We start from the raw sequence: 18353 nt of genomic DNA, 5'->3' as shown, positions 1-18353 counted from the left end.
ATCTATCTAGATGATCAATACCACAGGTATTAATCAATGCCAAAGGTTTTACCACTTGCATTATGCTTGTTCCTCAACTGCAACACATTAACCAAATCTAAATTTAAGATTATGTTCATTACAAAGTAGTGTTTCAGCTGCAAAGTCCAACTACAAACTGTAGTTTTTGCTCTTCTCTGGTTTTAGATTTAATTATTTTTTTTAAGTAATTTTTTAGCATGTTGCAATATTTGCTTCTGTATTTATTTTGGGGCTTGATGAATAGTGCAATCAGTCCCTGAACTTTACCCATCGTTTTCCATGCCACTGGAGCCTGACCTAAGGAAGGAAGAATGTGAAACACAGTATCTTCATCTTGTTCTAAACAAAAAAAGCCCCTCTAAACCAGGCTTCAGCAGCAGCTGCAAAAGGAGAGGAACCAGGGTCTTCTGCTTCCCTGAAACCCTTCATTTCTGCTTCCATTTTCTTTTAGACCTGGTCTCTGCTCAGGATGGGAAATTCAGGGGTTTTAAACCAAAACAGGCTCCATTATTCTCAAGGCCTCAAATTCCAGGGTTGGAAATGTGCTTTCAGATCAGCACCACCCCTGCCAGGCTGGTTGTAAAAGAAATCTGAAAGTTGGGCCTGAAAACAAAAAAAGGAAACTTGCCTTCCAATTTTTACCAAAACCTTCCGGCCTCGGCCCTCTTTTTTTTTCCCCTCCTTTTCTTTCTTTCTTCCCATCCCCACAAATTTCAGGCCCGATGTATGAAGCCTTGAACATTTAAATTACTTACATATCAACAACAATATATTACTAAACACTGCATCATATTTTTCCTGATATTTTGCAGCCCTTTATTAAAAGATTAAACTTTAAGAACCCGATTCTGCAGGGGCAAGGGACCAAAAAAGTCCTTCAGGACTTTTCTTGCTATATATTTAGGTTCTGAAAAAGCATTCCATGGATTTCAGAGAGCTGGCAATTTTGTCCAAGTAGAATATAAAAAACCCAGATTTTGAACAATAATTCCCCAAAAAAGAGGAAAACCTCACAAGCACCAAGCATGACAGGGCCCTTTGAAATACATTTAAGTATCTAGAGATAATTAAATTTTTTTAAAGCTTGTCCTGTTGATAAAGTATGAAGATTACTTATTCAAATAAGGCTTAAACTCTAACACACTGAGCACTAATGTAATGATCCACAGAGATTTACACCGGAGATCTCCCATTGGTGCTTACAGGAACAAAGGTCAGCACCACACTAATTTAAGGTCAGCTACTTATTTACCTAAAACAATTTAATATTATGGCTGTAAATTCTGAAAAATCAGACACAGTTTTACCTAGTATTTGACAGAATTAAGAAAGATCCAAAGCAAACAGGATTAAGGGTATATTTCAAGCAGATTTTTAGAGAAAATATCCCCACCCTGCTGTAGCCTGCATGCAGTTTCTCCTCTTAAAAATATTAAAACATGACCTGCAAATTACCTGGGGTTTTACAGTTAATGGATAGTATTGTTAGATTATTAATAATCTCGAAATTTCCAAGGAGCACGGAGTAAATTGGGACTACGCCGGTATTTGTGCCGTGCATACCAAAACAAGCCCTTCATTAATATGCTCTGTAGGACTGGAAAAGATCTGCAGTGTCACACGAACCGTTTCACCTACATAAAGTATTTATTCTTCTGCATTGCTCCTATTTACCCATTTTAACCCACAGCTTTTATAATTCTGCACGTGGCACAAAGAGACTCCACACCTTCGGCTACATTTCACAATCAGATAAATACGTGCTACAGACACCATTTGCTGAAAACCACCCACGGCATCTCAAAGGAATAAAATAAGGAAAGAAGGTAAAAGAATAAATACCCTTATCCTTCCAACTGCTCGGCTGACTGTCCATCTCTCCAGCTGGGATTATCAATTATGCATTCCAAGAGGGGAGAGCCGCGGGAGAAGAGCCCTGCAGCCCAGGGAGGGAACCATGGGCTTCCCCGGGCTCCGCAGTGGTGCTGCACTGGTGCTGCAGGAGCGGGTCAGCTGACGGGGTGTGGAGCTGACGCAGTGCTGGCACCGCACGGCCCCGCTGCGCCCGGCGCAGCCCGGAGCGGCGGCAAGGAGCGCTGGCACGGCGGGAGCGGCTCCTCCCGGGCCCAGGGAGCGGCTCCTCCGGCACGGACGGCAGCGAGGGCTCCAGAGCCCGGCCGCGCTAAGCGGCTTTTCGCCGCCCGGCTAAAAGTAGTCACCAGACGAGCTTTAAATAGATTGCTTTTCAAACAGAGGTTCAAAGGCGTTTACAAACCTCCCAGATGTATGGCTTCCCCTCGGGTTTCTGTAAACTAATGTCTGCCTGCTGGAGGACTAACAGAGACATCTTTGTAACACTTCTCCCTTCACAACAAGCAGCGTGAAGGGAAACAGAAAAGGACCCTTTCTGTGCCTGGAACAAAAGCAGAGGCTCATGAAGAACATGATTAATCCTTTTGCTGGTATCTTCAGTCCGCAGGAGTTACTCAGCTGTATTTATTCCTCTTAAGGAAGGCTGCAGAAAAAGTTACTCAGCCCTTTACCTAATTCCTACCAGCAAACCTTCCCCTTTTTTATTTTACATCAGCATTCTCTGTTGGCAGCTGCAGACCCGACAATTCCCTTCATTTAAATAAAAACAGGAACCTGACAGTTTGCAGTACCAACATATAGAAAGTAACATTTGGAAAGTATTGCACAAACAGGAGAGGAATGCGAACTACAACTCCGAATGTGAAAGAGAAGAGCTGTGGGAATCCTGATGTCATTTTGTTTCCATCCCTGCTGAAAAAAAACCCACAACTTCTTCTCCAGTTTGGAATTTCTTCTTAAGATCTAGAGCTAAAAACAGGAAGCTAAAATCTTCCCAGGATTGCTACAAAGCCTCTTAAAAGTCTAGCACACCATTTTCTTAAGAACCAGAAAAGGGCATTTCCAAATACTGTAGACCAGGAGGGCTAAAGAGCCCAATTCAGACCTTAAATAGACAGTTTCACTTTTCAGCAGAACAATCGTACACTGAGAAAGATTACTACAAAGAGACACAAAAGCCCTGGTTTTGACATCAACTGCTGCATGAATTTAAGGGCTCCTTTGACATCAAGAACAGTTACATCTCTTTTTAACTTATACAAAGATGTGCATTTCAGTTCCAATTTCAACAGATAAATCCAAACAAATCCAAAATAGGAGGGAAGTAGGAAGTGTATGTTCAAACATCACAGTGCAAGCAAATGTGATAAGTTGCACTGTACAAAAAAAAAGAGTACAAAATATGTTTGAGAATCTGTATCTGTCTTCAAGCTGAACTGGAAACCATCAAAACCTGTGAGTCCCCCTCCATATTTGCACTGTCACTAAACTTGCCAAAAACATTGAGCTTTCAAAGGTCTTTCTATTAATTACCAAATTTCTAAAGATAACAAATTAAAGCCTCTTCATGTTTATATTGTTTGTATCTTGTACTTAAAATAGTGCATTTATGCAACTCTGTCTAAACAGAGTTAGTTGTGGCCACAGCAGAGTGGCTGTATCACCAGTCCTGTTTGTCCCATCTCCAGTGTGCCCTCACTGCCCCCAGGAGTGCCTCCCTGGCCTCCAGATCCTCCTCTTGACTCTCTGCACACTCAGTGTTCATTCTCACCACTCCATGCAAACACACCCAGAATGAAATCCATCTCCCATTTCAGGCAAGAGGGGCCCCTACTCTGCACATCAACTGGGCACCAGCACTGCCAGGCTTCAGGAGGAGCTCTATTTTCAGCAGGGATACTGCACACCTGCCTCTAGAGCATGTTTGAACACCAAGTACAGAGGAGGTGGCATTATCAGGTCCCCCAGACAGGTCAGACACAATCAGTTCTGGACACGTGGCATGGCACGCCCCAGCTCCATGCTGCTGCCTGGCAGGGTGAGTGCTTTACTCACTCCCCACTCACACTCAGTGCAGGGGCACTGGGAACAGCCCTGCAGCTCCCTCTGCTCTCCCTCACTGCTGGTGCCTACCTGGCAGAGTTGGGAACTTGGCCCAAATGCTCCATTTTCTCCCTAATTCTGCCACTCTGAAGGAACTTCCTCAGGCCTGGCTCTTTTAGCAGCCTCAGTGACACAAGTCTTTGCCTCTCAACAGGGGTCACAAGAGCTCTAATGCAACACAGCAGGTCTCTGTCTTTCCTTCAGAAAAATGTCACTCATTAGGTTTGGTTTTAACCCTCATTGCTCCTCCTCCTCTGCAAATTCTCTTCCCTCTGGAACACTCCATTTATTACTATTTACTTGGTAGCATAAAAGATGACCTGGACAAGCAAAGAATCTAAGAGTACAATGAGATTAAATTAAATCAAGATATTTTATGGTGAATTAAATGGAATTTTACCAATCTGCTTCTGAAAGAAACTCAAATGTCCCAAGGCATTTTTTCCTCCAGTGAAAAACAACAAAGAAACCCAAACATCTCCTATCTGCTGAGTGGTGCCATTTTACTCACTACAAACACAGAAAATAACAAATTCCCCAAATGGGTACAGCTGGTATCAGGCAGAACTTCTAATGCCCTTTAAGATTTACACAGCTGCAATGACCTGGTTTCTATTACAGCAGGAAGTAATACAGGAAGTATTTAATTTCTGCCCCCATGTTGTAGGAGGAAAAGGATTCAGCATTAGTACCAGCCTCTCAAAGCACATTTCCCACCTGGGCTTCACCTTTGTATCTGCCCCCCCAAGAAAATCCATTAAATGTAAAATATTATTAATTAGCTGCATTTCTGAGTGCCTGTAATGAAAGCAAATAACCAGTTAGATTTAATCTGAAGGGAATGTCTACAGAGCTGGTGGTCAAACCCACCACAAAACAAGGGTGTTCTGGGAAACTGAGTGCCTTGATGGTAAGGATCTCAACATTACTTCCAAATATTATTGTAATACTCAGCATGGACACACTGAGGGATTTAAACTGCCAATTTCCATTTTAGTACATAATTCTACAAAGTCTATAATTCAATAATATCAATAATATAAAAACCTCCACATCCCGTCAATCAAAACCAGGCTAGTGGAAGGCATGAGCTTGGGGAGGATTAATGATCTGTATGAAAGAAGAAAGTCTGTGCAACAGAAGGGCTGGGATATATAATGTGTACATTTAGCTTTCACCTCTCAAACTCATTTCAGGAGTTGGCAATTTCTCCAAACCTGGATGGATCCCTTCCCGTCCAGCAGGTGCTGAGGTTCCACCGCGGTGACAAACACTAGATGGCATTAGAGCCCTGTCCCACAGGCTGGCCCTGATCCATGGCTCCCCAGTGCCTGGTGCTCACACCTCCTGCAGGAGCTGGGCAGCAGCAGTGAACCCACAGGAACTGCCCTTGGAGATCCCAGCTTACCAGGCTCATTGATGGAGCTCAGGAATTTGAGGTCTGGGGGGAGGGGGACGGGAAGTGAGGCTGTTTGCTCAAAGCCAAATACAGCAGCTACTGAGAAATACAAACTTGGGGGGAAAATAGCACTGTATGCAAGACAGCAGAAATTGCTGGTGTTGCAGGGGTTGTTTTGTTTGCCCTTAAAACTGTTCCAGTTTTACATACAGTTCTGAATTTGTTTGGGCTTGGAGTTTTTTTGCTTTTGTGTATTTCTTAAATCTGTTCAGGTTACCCAAGGTTGTGCTGGGCACCATTTAACAAATCTCCTTCTACCCGGGATACTCTTCAAAGCTTTACATTTGCTTCAGTGAACTGGATAAATTAAAAAAGTATCTCCAGCCTTTTTAGAATCCCTGTTAGCTCCCCACAGCCCACTGGGGCTGTGGGAAGTTACAACACACTGGCATTTAGGTTAGCTTCCAAAAAATAGCACTGTTAAGTAAGCATTCCACAACCTTGGATTTAAGTGCACCAATAAGGCAGCTCAGATTAAAGCTTTAACAAGCATCAATCACACCAGCTGAATTCCACAAGTCTTAAAACACAGCGAAATCTATTTCAGTTCCACTGATGGGTAGGGAAAAAAAAGCCCCAAAGAACAAAGGTAGACTCAGAAGGCCAAACACATGCACAAATGCACTTGGCCTTGTGATGAACAATCCCTCCTTGTTGGTTCTTCAATGATATTCTGAAATTGTGCCTAAGCAGTGTGGTATTTACAGCAGACAACTGATGTTGTTTGTGGCTTGTCTCAGAAGTCCAGCTCTGTATTTCACAACACAGAGTGTTGCAGAGTGTGGAGAACAATCGAGAAAAAAAGCCCCATTTTTGAGTCAGTATTCTTACCTATTTAGCTTTAAGCAAGTGTTCCTCTGGCATAAAGCAAAAAATTTTCTTCCCAAACAACACAGCATGTCAAAAATGCAAACTGCAGCTGCTCTCCAGAGTGAACACAATAGTGAGGGGCTGCAGCTCCTCAGCCCAGCTCACAGCACACTGGACAGAGCTGGACCCTGTCCCTGCACTAGGCCATGGATGGGAGAGCAATGGCACTGTTCAGCTCCTCTCTGCTCTGGCAGCTGGGTCTCTGCAGCTTCTGAGGCAGCTTCCCACAGATGGAAGAGCAGCAGCTGTGTCCTCCTCAGAGCCACAGGGAGGGGCTGCAATCCCCAGCCTGCTACATCTATACAATGATTAAAGACCCTTCCAGAGGTCTCCCTTTAAAAATCTAACACAAAAGCTTTTATATTAAGTGCAGTGTTTTGCTTTGGCTTTTTTTTAAAGTAGTCTCAGCTCCAAGCAATTAACCCCTTGACTTGAAGTCCAAGACATACAGCTGCTCTCTAGACAGTTTTATCTGCTGGAAGCCTGAGGAGCCTTCACAGAACACACAGACACACAAAGAGTTTTAACAGTGCAGATTATGAAGTTTTACCCCAAGCCAAGGGAAAAGCAAAACTCTCTCCCTTTCTGCCTTACCTGTTCATATAGAGGAGGTGAGACAGGAGAAATGACAAAGGTAAATATAAAAAATACATCTTCTACCTTATTTCCCAAACCAATTTCAATGGCAACAACACTGATGTTCACTTCAACATGCACCTGCTGTTCCCTTCTAACTCAGGGTATTCTGTAATCCTACTTTATGAACTGTAGGCTGCAGCTACTGCATAAATACAGTACTGCTGCTGAGTCAAACTAACTCCTGCTTTTCTATTTAGAGCACTGTGCTTTTTGCAGTAGGTGGTTTTCTTGGGTGTGATTGCTTCTGGTCAAAGCTTAAGTAGCAGCAGAGTGCTGCAATATCAAAAAGCAAAGTACTCCTGTAGTCTGCAAAAAGCTGGGAATTCATGAGGTGCTCAGTTTAGAGAAAAGATTACAACTTCCTGCTACTGTAACTACACATTACCATAAGAAAAATTAATTACACTGAAGTGAAATGCCACCTGCAAAGAGAAACAGAAATTAATACCTGTGCTGTACATAAACCAATTTTAGTGTTTGCAGAACACTCCACTTCTTAATGACCACTTTTTCTGTGTAACCTGCATACTAAACTCCCTCATGTTCACCCTTTGTTTAAACCACCAGCCTTGATCTAATGCAGGCTGGAGATGCACAGACTCTTTTCCAGATTCCAGGCACACACAGGAGCAGCAGGGGGGTATTTTCCTGAGTTTTACACTCTGATGTCTGAACTGTTAATGAAAAAGAAGAAATGCCTTTTCAAAACATGTGCACCCAGCAAACAGCACCCCAGATTCAGAGTTTGGGAGGCCATGCCATGCCCAGCCTGGGGACAGCCATGGAAGGGGGCCTGCAGTGAGCAGTCACTTATTTCTGCATCAACAGACCATGAGCAGCAGAGCTGGAGGAGAAACCTGGAGATGTTGAGTCCGTCCCTGATAAACAGAAAAAAGGTACTAAAGCAATCAGAATATGAAAAAGGTACAAGTGCAGGCACTGACATTTTCTGTTACCCTTAGCCTACAGAGAAGTTTACAGAAAGTGATTTAAAAAGAATAAGTCAAGGCATGCTTAAGTTTAGCTAAAGAATTATACAGATCAGCAAACTGCAAGACAGCATACACAGATTACCTGAAGACTTATTCAGCTTTGCTGAAAATACAGCAGTAGGTTTTTTCTTTTCTTTAACAGAAGCAGCTTCTTTCTCAGCTTCCTTCTCAAAAGCTCCTGGTTTTACTACACTGACTATCTCTTTTTCAGCAGATAAAGGTGAGGTATCTGTGGCTGGTAAGGACATGGTGGATACTTCAGGCACTTCTCTGTCACTTCTCACAGCCTCCAAAGACTTTTTCAAGGCATTGCTATCTTCCTCAGCTTTTACTTCTACATTCTTCACAGACAGATCACAGGGCAGCTCTGGGCAAGGCAACTGCTTCTCACCCTGGATCACCTTACTGAAGTCTTCACCTTCATCTTTGTGCAGTGTTTCTTGGTCAGTGGCTTCTGTCACAAACTCAGGAACAGCTTTAGGATGACCTAACATCACAAAGTCTTCTTCCACTGAGACTGGGGAAGACTCCATGGGTGAGAGAGCTTTGTCATCTCCTGTTTTTGGTTCCATAGCAACAGATACATCAGCTGAATAAGCCAAAGCATCCAGCTCTTCCATTTGAAGAGGAATCTTATCTGCCTTGGCTATTTTTGCAGGTATTGGCTCAGATGGTGGAGCAGCAACAATTTTGGAAGAGTCCAGCTCGGGTTGGAATGACTCTAGATAAGGCTTGCCTGTGGCAGCTACTGAATCCACCAGTCCTTCCTCCTCAGGTTCTTCATCAGTTGCAATACTCTCAGTGGATTTACTTTTTAAGAGGACAGATGGATCTTCACTTGCTTCCTCAGCAAAGTCAGATATCATTTGGCTATTAAACAGGCCAGCTTTTCCAAACTGTGGAGACGGGGTTCCATCTAGTTCCTTGTCTTCAGGCACATCCTGAGAAATGCTTTCTGTTACCATCTTTGAATACTCTGTGAAAGATGGAGAAGGAGATTCACCAGAGACCTTTGTTCCCTTAATTAAGTCACATGCAATAGATATATAAGGAGTCTCCAGATCTTCAGGAGTGCTGCCACTCTCATCATCAGGTTGCTTAAACGCCAAAGTCTCCTTTGCTTCCTGGGCCTGTGTCAGCGGTACATTCACTGCCTCTTGGTACACTGGAGGTTTTTCAGCCTCTTTTACATTCTCATACTTGGCAGTGGGCATAAATGTTTCTAGTGGGGAAGCTTCCAGCTGCACAGCAGATGCTTCTGCCCCAGCAGTGCCGGTGCTTAGTGGGGCTTCCATAACAATATCCGGCAATATGGGTGACGGAGCAGCCTCCGAGCCCTCGAAGGAGGGGCAGATTTGCGCTGTGGGTTTCAGAGTCTCCTGCGCCGCCTCAGAGGTTTGCACTAAATCAATCTTGGTTTCATAAGCCAGCTTTGTGCAGGCTGCATCGTGCATCTCGTAGGCCTCCTGCACCAGGTCAGGAGTGAGACCCTCGGGCATGTTTGTGGCACTCTCGGGCAGCGCTGGTGGGACCCCCTGTGCTTTAGCAGAGTCAGCTCCCTGCCCTTCCTGCCCACCTGCTCCAGCAGCAAAATCGCCTTGGTCAGGGCCCGTCTGAGCTTTCAGTTCTGCAATTTTTTTCTCATCGTCAGTTCTATTTTCTGAAATGCCTTCCTCTAGTGGGGAAAGAGATTTGCCTTTGTTACCACCAGGACTTGGAGAGGAGTCAAATTTAGTACAAGTGATGTAAGGTTCTTTTACAGCTTCTGGGGTGCTTGGGAAAGAAGGCTCTTCAGCACTGCCTTCACTGTCTCTTTCGTAATCCTTCTGCACAGTCAGCTTACCCACGCCATACTTGTCATCCAAACTGCTCTCCAGCTTGGCATCTATCTTACTTCCAACATCCTCTCTCATGCTGCTCAGTCCGTGACTAGCACCTTTGACTTCCCATATTGGCTCAAATGGTTTGAAGTCTGCATATTCTTCCCTCTTAAGAGGGTCTTCTTTCAGCATCCCTTTTTCACCATGATCACCACCTCCTCTGTACTTGTCTTTGTTATAGAAGAGATCTTCCTCGTTTCTGTCAAATAAATCTTGGGGAGATTCTGGAGACATTTTCAGCTGCTCTGCAGGTGTTTTCTCCAGGTTAGGTAAATCTTCAGGGCCCTCTAGCTGCGTTTTTTCTTTAGCTGGAGATAAAATGGCTGCTGCTTCTTTAGCAAATGGGGGTTGTGAGTATTTCATCTCAGAAATGTCTTTATCATTTCCCTCTGCAAGAAAGGGGTTTGTGGCATTTTTCATAGGTTCTTTATAAACCTCACTGGAGCTCTCTTTGCAAGTGCCTCTTGCAGGGAATCCATCTGAGAGGTTACCAAAGGCTGTGTGCTCTTTAAAAGGATCAGCTGAGAGAGGAGAGAAGGAGGGAAGAGAAGGAGCAGGATCAAGCGGGACTGCAGTAAAATCCTCTTGCCCAAGCGCCTTAGTGCTACCTGGCTGCTCCTGCAACTCCATAACTTTCTCTGTGACCGTGGATAGAAAGGAAAGTTAGAGAATGCAAGTGCTCTCAAATCAGTGCAAACTTTCAACAGGTTCACATGATTTTAGCTACTAAAAAGCTCTTCCAAGGTCTAGTGTAGGTACTATGAGCCATTAATACACACTATCACTTAAAGCTATTCTACTTCACTTCTAGCAGAGAAGTGAGCAAGAGGCTCAAGAAGCAGCAACTTTATGCAGTGCAAGGATCTCAGTAAAGCTGAAGATGCCAGACAAGTACAGGGGCCAATATTAACAAAGCCAGAACAGGAGGGTGGCAAGGGGAGACAGAGACAGGGGGTGTGTGGATGCTTGGGCATAAACATATTGCACAAACATGTGCCAGCAGTCTTTTTTTCACACCTTTTTTAAAATTTGTGGATGGTGTACTTAATAAAAACCACTAAATCAATACTGCAGGTGGAAATTTTACTTCTTTAAAATACTGCAGAAAGTTACTATAGATTAAATCTTTCTGCTAAATCAGTAAAGCAGCTATGCTCTGATGTATTAACCTGTTAACAGTACCAGCTTCTCTCCTCCATCAAGGGTCCAAGAATTCACAGATGGCTGTATTCTTGTTTATTAAACAGTTTACCGTGTAAACAAATGAATGCATATCAAAATCTGGAATAGATCAACAAAAAGTCCAAACTGAAAAATGTGACAGAGGCTATTCTTGGACCCATGCTGACTTTTAGTAGAAGCAAACTAGTGGGAAAGGGTTAATGAGGTCAGAAAGGCAGGAGGTACTCAGACAAAGGGGAGCAGAAAGAACTTGCCTGCAGAGGAGTGCATCAGAGGCGCAGATGTAGCAGGAAGAGCAAAAAGGGTCTCATCTGAAAAACAAACAAATAACCTCAGCAGGAGGAAGGGCCAGGGTGAAGAGGGGAGAAAGCACTCAAGGAGTCAGTTCCCAGTAAACCCAACAGATCAACAGCCAACACCCAAGAGAACCAGGGAACACCATCATCAGAGCCCGGTGATTTGGGAGAGCCCACACCCAGATTTCCCCATTCACAATGGGATCTTTACTGAGGGATCTCCACCCTCCAAACCAACGACCAACCACAGGGTGAGACACACCTTGGCAGCTACTCTTATTTCCATTCCCCAACCTTGCACACCACTGGGCAGCTACACCTGCCATTGCCAGTGGCACACTTACTTAGCTCTCCCCACCCAAGGTCTCCTCACACCTCCACACGTGTGTGAGAGCAGCCCCAACAAACTCCTCCAAACACTGGTGAAAGTTCAAATGACTAAAGCAAGCTCTGAAACACCCCACAAACCCAGCACTCCTCAGGCACAGCCATACTGGGCCATACTACTTGCTTTAGGCTTTACTCTTTTCCTTTTGGCATTATACAGACAAGCCCCCAGAGGAGGCTGTTATTTTTAAAGCCTTTTTTGGCATGATCCAAAGAGTGTATTTGGCTTTGCTGAGTTTGCTTTAAGCCCAATATCTCCCAAGACAAATCCAGTTCTCCAATTTCCACTCAAAGCTGCAGTATCAGCCATCATGAGGAAACAGGCAAAGCAAAACCAGTCCTTCTCTGGATTTCTGTGCCAGCAGTGTTTTCCCCAGGTCCATCATGGCCTGTTGGCTTTACAGTGATGTGAGAATACCACCACTTAGGCAAATTTATTTCATCCTGAAAAGTGCAAAAAGTTTTCATATCGAGGCTGGTAAAGAATATTTGCAATTTACATCAATTGCATTAGTGGAACAAAATTTATATTATAGCACTTTGATTTTTATTCTTAGTACAGACACAAACAATCTTTAATTTTGCTATGTGCCTGGACAAATTCAAGTATTGAAAAAGAGGTGGGGATATTTTTGGCTTGGTTTTTTTTATTATTATTATTAAACGCAAAGAACAATTGAAACAATTGATTTTAAAAGGTGAAAGGCAAGAGGTGAGAAACATGGTAGTTGCAGCAGCACATACATAATAAACCAATCAGGCAGGGCATAAAGCTAAGCTGTGTTTTGGCACTAAACCACGACTTGTGCAGAAGTGATGCCACTTGCAGACATTCATGACCTGTCTGGTTTGTTCAAGTTAATCCCAACAGCAGGGTTCCAAAAATCAAGTCTCCCCACAACCTGCATTTCCTGTCACAATATACAGTCATTGGGTTTGCTTCACAGAACATTTATCTCTTGCTGTATTTTGTGGATTATAAGTATCACCTGAAGACAAGAGAAAACAGAGTAAGAAATAAAGCTGAGTGTAGGACTTGCTATTCAGAAGGGTCCTCAATTCCTGCTGGGCCAAAGGAATTTCTGCTCAGTTCTCTAAAAATTACATTTTTCGATTAAGGACCATATAGAGAGAAACCTCAATTCCAAATTTAGAGCACAATGAAGCAGTGTCACAGCTCAATGGTGGCAAAGCTTTTAAGGACAAAAACCACACTGGAGGACAGCTGATGGGTACGTGACACAGAGTCACAGAACTGCTACACCAAGTGCCGCTCACTACAGGCCCTTTGTTCCAGGAGCTGCTTGGCTCCACGTCCCCTGGCTCACCAGGATCCTTTCCACAAGCAGAGACTGCTCCTCAGCCCACACCTTTGCTGAAACCACACTCTCCCTCCTCCAGATCATCCCAGAGCAGCACAGCCCAGGTGTATTGGAAGGGGTCTGCACTTTGGGGCAGGAGAAAAAGCAGGATGGAGCAGATTGTGAACAGAAACCCTGACAGCCCAACAGAAAAGGGCCTTCCAGGGAAAGCAATACCAAGGTAGTGGAGAGGAGGTGCTGGAAATGCAGGAGGAAGGGCAAACAAACACAGCAGAGTCCCCTGGAGGGCAAGGAGGTGAAGGGGAAAACACACAAGTCATCCCTGAAAGGTGCTGCTCCCTTCCTATCCAAAGGCCAGCTGCAATCTGTACCAAAAATTCCACATTTAAAATCTTTTGAACACTTTCCCACCCCAGAGACAGAGGTTTCAATTTCTGGGGAAGGGCACTGGGTTTAAGAGCATGTGCTCTCATTTTTCAGTGTTTCCTTAAGACAGCACGAGGCAAAAACTCTCCTGAGGTGTGGCTTGCATTTACCCAACACAGTCCCATAAAATCCCTATGCCAGCCACTGAATTCCCAGGTTCTCTTAATGGAAGGATATTATGTCCACACCCAAACTTTATTTTCCACACATGGCTGGAGAGTGAAAAGAGATTACATAAAAGCAGTGTTTCCTAACCAGCCAAGGAGAACCACCCACTCTACCTCCACCCACATCAGAAAGGCATTTTTCCTGCTGAAAGGAAAAAGATACAAGGGCTTTTTCCTGCCCTTGTGGGCCCTGTGTAACACCTCCAGACAAGCAGGGAAAATGGAGTAGGACAACTCCCCAGCAGCATCGGTGCTGACTCTCTGCAGAGTGGAATTGAAGTGACATGGTGAAAGGGATTTTTCCCAGCAGTGACACTGCTGGAGCATCCCTACCTCCCTCCCATGTGGAGGTAGAAACCTCTCAGAAACACAGCTCTGTGGGTAAGTAGGACACTTCTAGGATCCTTCACCAGGGTTGGCTTCTCCTATTTGCATCTCATGGCAGAAATTAGGTGACAAAAAAAAAAAAAAAAAACCAAAAAAACATCCACCAAACAAGCAACACAACAGAACCAAGTAAAAAAACTTCTGAACGCATCAAGCTCTGAGCAACAATATTGTCAAGCAAAAGTAGATATTCAAAACACCTAACCTGACATACAAAGTGAGTTTCACTACAAAATCTTCACCCAAATATATAGAGAAAAAAATCTAAATGACCTTCTTACAAATCATAACTAAAAACAAATCATAAATTTTTACAAATCCAAACTAAAACTCCTTCAGTAAGATGAACTGCTCAGTTAACACTTCCATCAGAAGACAGATTTTGTTTCATGAAACACAGAAGAATGAGACCTCAAAATGAACACAATCTCCATGAAAAGACTTCTTACTCCAAAGTCTTTGAGCCAAAAATTCACCATGATGCAAGTTAGTAAAGTACTTTCAGCATTGCAGCCAAGATAAAGGCTGACCTCTTATTTATGAGTGGTACCACTTTCTATGAGTTACTCAAGCACTCCTATGGCTCTTAAAGAGAACTTTAGAGACTCAGCCTGACTGCATGCCTACTTTTAACCAGAAACATTCTGTAAATTTTCTCTTAGATTTATGCAAATTAAATATTCCCTAAAAAAACACCAAAACCAAAAAACAAATCACCCACAAATAGCCCTGTTGCTTCTTTCATTAGCATGAAGTCTCATATTTTAAAACTGCATTGATTTCAGCTAAAACATAATGTCCTTCAAAGAGAATCAGATTTCAGTGTTGTTTAAAAATAAAGAACCTGACACCAGCGTGACAAAGATGTGTAATTTTAAACCCTCATTTTAATTTTTGCTGATTCCCCACTAACTGCTGATGTTACAAGATGATGACATTACCAGCATAAAACTTAAAATTTAAATACCAAAATCTCAGATAAAAAGTAGAGAAATAAATGGAGATTTCTCACACAACTAATGAAATGAAAGTTACCTGCAAAGATTTCCAGGGAAACAGAGAAAAATGTTTAAAATTAACTAAGTAAACTGACAATTCCAAGAAAAGCAATTTATGAGAAAATGGCCACTTTTCTTCCCAAAAAACATACTTGCCAAAGGAAAGCAGAGAACCTCAGTCTAGTCAGAGAAAATAAGAACTGAGCCAGAACAATTCCTGTCCCTCCTCACTGGCTCTGTGTAAGTGAAGGACCCTTCCCTCTGCTCCCGTGTGCCTCCTTCCAATCAGCAGCAGAACTGTGCTAACATGGCTTTATTGTTCTGCTGCTCTCCTTATTTTTGTGTATGAGCTCAGCATTAAACCAGACAAAACCCACAGAAACACTGAGCAAACCTCACCTGATGCCCAGTTGAGCTTTGGCAGGAGACTGCATTAGGCTGCTAGGTGGCAGTTTCAGCCTTCAGAGCTTAAAAACCACTTCCCGGATTAGATTGCTGGAAAATGCCTGCTAGTCTTAAAACAAAATTAGTAAAAATGAAGTCTTTAAGAATCCATTTCACCTTTGCAAGCCTAGGAAATGAGCAAGACACCAACTAACAGGCCAGAGACTGCTTTTACCTTACAGACCTCCCACAGTGGGACATTGTGAAAGGCCTCTCCTGTTAACATAAATATTTAACAATAAAGGAAAACAGGGGAAAATTAATACTCCGAGGAATGGCATCTGTGACATGACTCACAAGTCATGTAAAAGTTTCTTTTGCAGCAACCCCTCCAGGGCAGATATGAAAGAGAAATTGTTCCTTCAATGCAAACCAAGTTGCTCATGTGCCCACAGTGGAGGCTGCCCCAGCAGCATTTCTATCTCAAGCTGTTTAGCAACACATGTGGCCATTTAAAGTTAATGATTTCAAGTTCTCAGATGCCTAATTTCCTACTGCAGTACAAAACAAGGGCATACAACTTCACAAGTATTTCCTGAGAAAAGTAGCTGCCTACACAAACTCCATTTAAATCATCTCCTGTTATGATGTGATTGTTCTAAATACGGGATTTCACCAAATATTTAAACCATTCAAGATGAAGAACATTGACTATTAATAGCACCTTTTCACATCATTAGATCGGGCTGCAGAGCCACAGCAAATCATTAGTTTTTCTCATTTGGCTCTTTTTAGTTTAAGTTTTTAAAGAGAAGCTTCCAGTTTAGGAAACTATTTGGAAATCTTGGGAGCAAAGTGTGCAAGCTGCTACAGAAGATGGGAGTTCTTGAAGATTTCAGGGGGAAAATGGAGCTCCATTTTGGACATCCTGAGAGCATCCCAGCTGGGATCACAAAAGGAGCCAAGACCTTTGATCATTAACAAACCCAGCTGTAGGTCATTTCAGGCAATTACTGCAAAGTGGAATCATGCATCACCTGCAGGGAGAGTTGGGCTGCACTATTTGAAGTGCATGAAGAAAACAAGTTCAAATGAGCATTTTAAATAGTCTGTTTCTGCAAACAGGCCTCCACCAAATAACATTTCCTTGTTGTCTAAGCAGAAATCTATAATCAAACTTGGTTTATGAAAGTTTTTTTCAATATCAGTTTTACATGGTCCAATTTCACAGCTTCTCTTTTAAAATAGCTCCACTTGAGGCAAGCTGCCCAGCAACACACACTGTAAAGCATCAGGACAGAGGTGAGCTGTGTGCATTTCTTCTCCTTTTGATTAGCCATTTAGGGAAAAGAAAGGCAGTTCCACTCCCCTGCAACACCCAAGTGCCAACCAAAGCACCAACAGAGGGACACAAGGAAGAGACATTAATCCTGGCTCTGTCACAACGTTCCCTGTTACAATTCCCAGGCTGCCAAATTAAGAACCCACCACCCACCACCACGATGTTTCTAAAAGGCCATTAAATACTTCAGACACAGCCACCATTCTCACCGCACCCTTGCAACCATTTTGATCAGTAGCCCCAGTGACAGGATCCAAAGCTTTCAAAAAGTGGTTCTCTAATGCCACTTTCTGCTAAATGTCCCTCATCCACTTAGTGTCATTCCTCATCCCCTCACAGCAGGGACAGGATTTTATCAGACATCTTTTGTTAACAAAACTAAACAGAAAAAATTCTCACAGTTCTGCTCCAAAGAGACTCTTCACTCCTCTAACAGCATGAGCACACAGAATTCCCAGAAACAGGATGCACATACCTTTCCCAGCCCAGCAATCCACAAGAGCTCACCACGAGGAAATGAAATCCTCTCAGGAACAAAGAGAAAACTGTTCTGCTCCTGTTCTGTTCCCCTCACAAAGCTCAGGGAGGAGTAAATGGCACAGCTCAGTACCACACACCTTGGCTGTACCTTCCCCCTGCAAGGTACCAGCTCCAACCACAGAAACTCTGCTTTATTACCCAAATTAGCATCAGGTGGTGGGCAAAGCCTCCCTTTACTGAAGTCAGGTGGCCACAATTAACCCCAGCTGTTCACAGCCCACTTGACAATCACAACTATATTTAATATATAAATCAAATGTGTTTAATGGCAAAACAAAACCTTAATTCAGAACCATCAAAACCATGAGCATTCCCCGCTCCAGCACTTACAGACACCAATTTATACTGTTTCAATGCAATTGATTAAAAAGAAGCAGAAAGAAACAATCTAGCCAAGTGCAAACACACGAGTCCAGATAGAAACAGCTTTAAATCCAACTACTGAGTCATTGGCAACATTTGTAACCAAAAAAAACCCTAGATAATTCCTCTAAAAACTAAGTAACTCTTCCTTACCAGACCCAGACACTTTTACCATAAATTGAAATAACAAAATAAAATTTGAGTTCTGGCAGTGCTACAAAGCAGAAAAATAGAGTAATTACATCAGAACTTATTCAAAGGCAGGAGGTCTAAAGAGGCATGCAAATCCTATCATTATGCAGACATTATCCAATTTAATTTTAGAGATTATACCAATCAGAAGATTCCCTTTCACTGATTTGTACAGATGGATTTTTCCCAGCTTTCCCCACAATTAAACAAATTAAGCAGTATTTAGATGAGCAACCTTATCATTGCAGAAGAATGTATTTATTAGCTAAAATAATCTTTAAAGAATAGAGACGAGATGCTACTGATTTCTTTTGGCATCTCTTCCCAACACATTACCTTGTGTGACAAGCCTCTGACACAAGAGCTTACAGTCTGCAAAATAAAAAAAATGGTGCATAAGATGTCTGATGGATGAGATATAGGGAGTAAGAACATGGACTCAGTGTAGCCATCAATATCTGTAGAATATCTTTTAATTAAAGGGGAAAAGCAATGTGAAGATTCAGAGTCTTGATGTCCTCCTGACTCCCA

General features: G+C 42.9%; 1 protein-coding gene across 3 annotated transcripts in view; it reads right to left on the bottom strand.

The window, feature by feature from the left end:
- The window catches only part of RTN4 (reticulon 4), a 40494-nt gene that overhangs the window by 15159 nt on the left and 6982 nt on the right, over window positions 1-18353 (bottom strand). Inside the window, exons 2-3 of one of the 3 annotated variants that reach the window (XM_030235615.2) lie at window positions 11273-11329; window positions 8039-10474 (exon numbers count right to left, since the gene is read on the bottom strand). The exons of 1 other annotated variant lie outside the window; for it this stretch is intronic. In XM_030235615.2, the coding sequence (XP_030091475.2) occupies window positions 8039-10474; window positions 11273-11329 (2493 nt within the window). Of the gene's footprint in view, window positions 1-1863; window positions 2049-8038; window positions 10475-11272; window positions 11330-18353 lie in introns of those variants that run through there. One more of the 3 variants, XM_009093727.4, reaches the window with a different exon arrangement.

The sequence above is a fragment of the Serinus canaria genome, chromosome 3 (assembly GCF_022539315.1).
Source record: "Serinus canaria isolate serCan28SL12 chromosome 3, serCan2020, whole genome shotgun sequence".
Lineage (NCBI taxonomy): Eukaryota > Metazoa > Chordata > Aves > Passeriformes > Fringillidae > Serinus > Serinus canaria.
This window is presented reverse-complemented; position numbering and strand designations above follow the sequence as displayed.